General features: G+C 42.7%; 1 protein-coding gene across 1 annotated transcript; it reads right to left on the reverse strand.

Moving 5' to 3' along the window:
• Positions 1 to 627: 627 nt before the first annotated feature.
• On the reverse strand, positions 628 to 6002 carry LOC116377385 (potassium voltage-gated channel subfamily D member 2-like). The gene is made up of 4 exons (XM_031839019.1): positions 5726 to 6002; positions 4979 to 5074; positions 4189 to 4436; positions 628 to 2127 (listed from the first exon to the last, which is right to left on the reverse strand). Exons 1-4 carry the CDS (start codon positions 5876 to 5878, stop codon positions 1932 to 1934), a joined length of 693 nt encoding a protein of 230 aa, XP_031694879.1. The 5' UTR covers positions 5879 to 6002; the 3' UTR covers positions 628 to 1931.
• Between the last annotated feature and the right edge of the window lie 369 nt (positions 6003 to 6371).

Consider the following 6371-nt stretch of genomic DNA (forward strand, 5'->3'; position numbering starts at 1 on the left):
TATATATATATATATATATATATATATAAATAAATAAGTGTTTCGCCTCTCCATTTCCCTCTGACTTTAATTGTTTCCATAATAAAAGTTTAGATCATGAAAACACAAATCTTTCTAATAAATGAAGAAAGTTGTTTGAGGTCCTTTTGTTGTTCAGACTACAATGAACATTTATTTAAACCAGATGTTCATAAACGAATCAAATATAAACTAGAGTTTATTCTGTGATCCGTCTTCACTGTTTACATGTTGAACAAAATCTCATCAGTCCGATCGGCTGCAGCGTCCAATCACATGACTGATGAACAATGAGGGGGCGTGTCGGCCGTTAAAACACTTCCTGGAAGTCTGTTCTCGTGGGTCCTCCTCATGGCTCCTCAGAGATCCCTCCTCTCTCCTCTCTCCTCGATCCTCGCTCCTCTGAGCTACATTAGAGCTTTGGGACGGCCGTCAATATGGCGGCGCAGAACAACTTCCGGTTCAAGCGAGGATCGAGGAGCGAGGAAATGAGAATTAAGAGACTTGGGATGTACCCTTTACGTGCCGTAAATGCTGGAATAATTCCGCTGCATAAAAAATGCCCTTCAAAATAAAATCACAACATTTTTTTTTTTTTTTGTCAGGCAAAGGCCCTCGACCCACTGAAAACGGGTCCGCGACCCACCAGTTGAGAATCACTGCCATAATGTATTGATTGATTTAAATGAGAAACACAATGAAGTTGTCCAGGACACAAAAATACAAAGTATGATAATTCTGAATCACGACTAATATATCGGAGACAGACGGGCTAACTGCTAGCCTAGCTAAGTGAAAGCTAACTGTAAAAAAAAGCCTTCCAACAACTTCCAAACTATCTTCTTATGTTTTAACTTGTTTATTAGAGTAGAAATAGAAAATTAGATATTTTTAGTTTTTAGGAGCCGTTAGTTCTGGAAGACAGTTAGCTTAGCTCACAGTCAGAGGACTTTATCTTTACGTCATGACTCTACTTTTCTCTTTTGGCTTAGCAGACATCATGACAGTAATATCAGATCTTTTTCTTTAATGCTAGACATTTATAACGTGGAGACAAAGCCACGAATGAAGTTAGCTTTACGGTCCAGCTAGTTCAGAGTTAGCTTTACAGTCCAGCTAGTTCAGAGTTAGCTTTACGGTCCAGCTAGTTCAGAGTTAGCTTTACAGTCCAGCTAGTTCAGAGTTAGCTTTACAGTCCAGCTAGTTCAGAGTTAGCTTTAAAGTCCAGCTAGTTCAGAGTTAGCTTTACAGTCCAGCTAGTTCAGAGTTAGCTTCAAGGCCTCACCGTTAGCTCCAGTCAACTAAACCCAGCTGAGTCTTGGATTGATTGGTGACTAGCATGTTCGCTAACAAGATAAAACTTGTAAATCAGCTGTTGAAAGGTGGTTTATTTTCTTTTGATGGAGCTAGGCTAGCAGTTTAACCTGCTTCCAGTGTTTGTGCTAAGCTATGCTATTGGCAAACTGAAACTAGCTATTGGATGGTTAACAGTGTACTTCCCAAAATATGTGACATTTCCTTTACACTGCATTCTAAAAATCTATGTTAGCATCAGCTTTCTTTGTGTTTAAGGACATTCAATTTAAAGACATACAGGATTGTAAAAACAGCCGTGGTGATGATTTAGATTTCTCTGGGATAAAGCGATCAGTCGTCAGCCAGTCGGCCATTTTCTCTCCTCAGATGTTCGACTGCCCGAATAGAAATCCTTCCTAGAAGACAGAAGAGAAAACAAGAGCAATCCAAAGAGGTGTTATCTGAGTTTTAGGGTAGCTAACCCGTCACCTCTGTCATGGACACGTGATCCAAACCCCGGCCCTCTGAGTCTGTGGTGGAGCGGGGATGCCGACCCCCCCGATGCCTGACCGCTGGGTGGGTTGTGTTTCCGTGTTGGAGGGGGAAGACGTTATAATCTATAGTGCGGACACCCTGACGATGTTAGCCTGGGAGTAGTCGATGGGGCCGGATGACGAGGTGCGTCTGGGTCGGGTGCCGGACGGCGGCGGCGGCGTCGGCATGCTGATGACGGCGGCGGTGATGTACGACTGGTCACAGTTCAGAGGAACCCTCTCCTCAAACTTAGCGTTCAGACTGGATCGACTGGAACGACTACAGAGAGAGCAAGGAAACAGATTTCAGACGATTACATTTACTAAATGAAGGAAGTTAAAAGCTCAGAGGTGTGAAGTCAAGGTCTGAATTCTTTCATTGCTTCAAACAGCTTCTCTAAAAGACATTTGTTCATATCCAGAAACCTGTTAATATCCAAGTACTTCATGATGTTTGTCCTTCTGTTCTTCTGGACATGCATCTCTACAAACTGATGGCTGTGGTGATCAAATTAATTAAACGGTGGCACCAAAAAGTCATGATATTTGGTTGATTCGATTTAGAAAAATGATTGCAACAAAGTGACAATTCATTTCATTGAATAGATTTTTAGAGTCTTGTGAAATGATTTAAACTTAAAAGAATTAAGTTAGGTACATATAAATAAGAATAGCAATTTAAATGTGTTGAATTAAATGAATTGATATAATTTATTTTTTTAAGTGAATCCAAATCATGTTCATCCAGATATTTAGTAAATCTAAATGACTTATTTTTTAATCAAATTTGTAGAACTTAAAATGTATTCAATTATATAACGTGTCACTTTGTTGCCATCATATTTTGAAGTAAGAAATGGTCACATTTTTAAGGGTTTAGTTATACACATATATATAGTGAATGAGCTGTATACAAGTCCAAAGAATGATCCTAGAACCTGAACAATATCAACATATCACACCATTCATCCATAATTCAGAATATACAAAACAGAATATGATGTTTACATGAAACACATCACATTTGTATCGTCATATTCATAACGATAGTGTAATATATATAGAAGAACTGATGAATATCGTGCTGACGTCTGTGAGGAGGAGCGGGTCGTCCACACCGTGACCTCTTTACAACATGTGAATCCAGCTTCATTCATAATTCATGAATTTGAACACAAAACAAGAGGCCGTATTCATGAAGATAAAGACTCAGGACGTTCAGACCATTTAACTGCAAGACTGTGATGAAGTTATGAAGAGACGAAGAGGACACGGTGAGGCTGAAACAGTTGGAGGCCGTTATAGAGACGAGCTGCTGTCCCAGCTGTCCATGTTTAGGAGAAAGTTCCCAGACCTCCCACAGCCGGACATAGTCTGGATTCCTGCTCCCTGACTCTCCATGGGAACGCTGTGTCACATGATCTCTGGAGCCACGTGTTTATATACACAGTGTGTGTCTGAGAGTGTGTGTGGCTCCAACTGTCGCTGTTTATAACTTCATTTCATTTATCTTGAGGTTTAAAACAGGAATGTCTTCTCAGTTCTTCTCTAAAACTTCATCTAACGGATTCAGGAGGGACTGAGCATCAACAACAAATCACAACAAATATGAATATATATTTTTATTTATACCCTAGAATGGAAATTCCCTGCTCTCTGATTGGTTATTTGGAGCGAAGCCATGATTTAAATAACTTTCTCCACTACCCCCTTAAGTACCTATGACATATTCTCAAGAACCTCCAAAACCTCCTAACTGATCCATTGAAGGAACCTCTAAGTCATGCTCAAAGACCTTTGAAACATCTTCATGATCTTTACAACCTTCACAATGAGCTCTAAAAACCTCCTTAAACATCTTTGAAACTTTCTCAAGAACCTTTGAAATCTCATTTAGGACTTGTGAAAGCACCCTAAGAACTTCTACAACCTTCACAGGGAGCTCTAAACATCATCACGTGTCCCGAGAACCTCGTTGTGGATCCCAGGTACTTCTTTATGGGTCATCAACCTCTTCTAATAACTTGTTAAGGACCTCTGCCGTCCCCTCAATGACACCTTTTCGATCACCTTTTCAATAAGTCGTAGTAATATATAAGTACTCCATAATCGTTCTCTAAAACCTCTTCAAGGACATCAGGTACCTTTTTAAGGACCCCTGGAACCCCTTGAAGCACCAAAGGGAACTACCTTAAGATCATTAGAACCTCTAGAACCCCTCTTTAAGGACCTCTGCAACATCATCATTGTCCACTAAAACATCCAAAATTACTTTCGCGAACTCTTCAATGACCCAAGTCCTCAGGTCCTCTTCCTCGGGATGAATACACCTCTTTCCTACCTGTTGGTGAGCGGCCTCTCCTTAATCTGGATGGTGCTCAGCTCCTGGACGCCGCCGTGCAGACCCACAGACATGTTGGAGTTGGGCACGTGGAAGGTCTTCCTCTTCCGGCGGGCGCAACAGGAGGTGAAGCCGTGAGGCGAGGAGGTGGAGACGGAGGAGGAGGAAGAGGAGCGAGACGGCCGCTTCACCAGAGTTACCTCCCTGCAGCCCGTCTCGTACATCTTCTCGTCCACGAACTCGTGGTTCTGAGGTAGAAACGAGGGTCCGGATGTTAGAGGTTGTCAGGGGGTTAAACGTCATTCTGCACTATTACCTCCATTCATGTCATTGTTGTTGTTCTTTATGTTCATATATATACTTTTGGATATATATTTATATTGTCCATAGTCGTTAAATGTTTACGCTTACCTATGTTCTACTTTGTTGTCCTTATTTTCTTTGTTTATTTGTATATTCTGTACATTGAGAGCAACTTAAAAACCAGAGGCAAAGTCCTTCTTTGCGTACTCATACATGTCCAATAAAGTTGATTCTGGTTCTGATTTAACAGCTGAAAGTACTAAAGGCACTCTGTAGAACGTGAGGCTTTACGACTTTGGCGACTTAAAAACAGCGCCTCAAATGTGTCCGTATGAAGTCTTTAATATGCAGACGACTGTACTTATTACATTTAAGATGGATGACTGAAAACTGTGGCTGCTACTTATTAAACGAGAAGTTTCTTTGTGGAGGTTTTTTGAAGTTAAAGTGTGTGTGTGTGTCTCTGTGTATAATGTTCCGTTCTCACCGTGGTTTTCTCCAGACAGTGCAGAAGGTGGTTGTGATGAATGTCAAAGTTGGGGTTGGCCTTACAGACCAGCGCCTGTCCTGCTTCCTTGGACGCCTTCAGGACACAAACAACAAATCACATGACCACACTGTGAGCACACACACACACGGATAGGAGCTAACGTTCTCACCACCTTCTTCAGACAGAACCGTCCAGGTTCATCCTGTCCTGGTTCACCGTTAGTAAGAAAGTGACGGCCGCTGTTCAGCAGCTTAATCGCTGCTTCCCTAAATGTGCCGGTGTTTCTGCTTGTTTTGACTCAAGCCTTATTTGACCCAAGAGCACCACCATACTCATGTTGCTCAGGGGTTCAGACTGAATGTGACGCAGGCGGACGGACTGAAGGACTGAAGACTCTGTGATCGTGGAGTCAGGAGCTCAGGTGGTTCTAAAGGAACAGTGAGACATTCTAGGAAGTAGGCTGGTTACCTAGAATCGGAAAACCGGCCCTAGACTGACTACCTGTAGGTCCCACCGGGGGGCCAAGAAGGTCATAAACCACACTCCAGAGGACCCTAAAAGAAGTCTTGTGTCTTAACTTCTGTGGACTCCAAATGAAGTCATGATCAGGACTCATGAGGAGCTAAAAGAAGTTCTGTATCTTACTTCTGGGGACATTTACAAGAGAGACTGCCTGAGTTTGTTGTCTTTCTTCCTTCTGATGTTTCAAACTAAACTTTAAAGAATTCGGTTTGTGGTCTTCACCTTCTGAGCTCGTCTCTTATCGGCTCTCTGGCTCTGGTGGTAGATCCGGCTGAAGTTGGAGACAATGACGGGAACCGGCAGAGCGATGACCAACACGCCGCTCAGAGAGCAGACGGAGCCCACGATCTTCCCCATGATGGTCTTTGGTACCATGTCGCCATATCTGAGAGAGAGAGAGATGACCAGAAGGCGACCAAAATGTTATAAGAACCTTCATGGAGTGAAAACACACGAAAGAGTTAAAGGACAACGCCTCTGGTGTTTTATGGTCTATTAGATACCTTTCAATCACCGTGTAGCCCCGCCCTAAAGCATACCCTGCTTAATGGTCTATTAGATACCTGTCAATCACCGTGTAGCCCCGCCCTAAAGCATCCCCTGCTTTATGGTCTATTAGAGACCTGTCAATCACCGTGTAGCCCTGCCCTAAAGCATCCCCTGCTTTATGGTCTATTAGAGACCTGTCAATCACCGTGTAGCCCCGCCCTAAAGCATGCCCTGCTTTATGGTCTATTAGAGACCTGTCAATCACCGTGTAGCCCCGCCCTAAAGCATACCCTGCTTAATGGTCTATTCGAGACCTGTCAATCACCGTGTAGCCCCGCCCCTAAAGCATACCCTGCTTTATGGTCTATTAGAGACCTGT

Source organism: Anarrhichthys ocellatus, unplaced genomic scaffold, assembly GCF_004355925.1.
Source record: "Anarrhichthys ocellatus isolate YVR2014 unplaced genomic scaffold, GSC_Weel_1.0 scaffold1187, whole genome shotgun sequence".
Lineage (NCBI taxonomy): Eukaryota > Metazoa > Chordata > Actinopteri > Perciformes > Anarhichadidae > Anarrhichthys > Anarrhichthys ocellatus.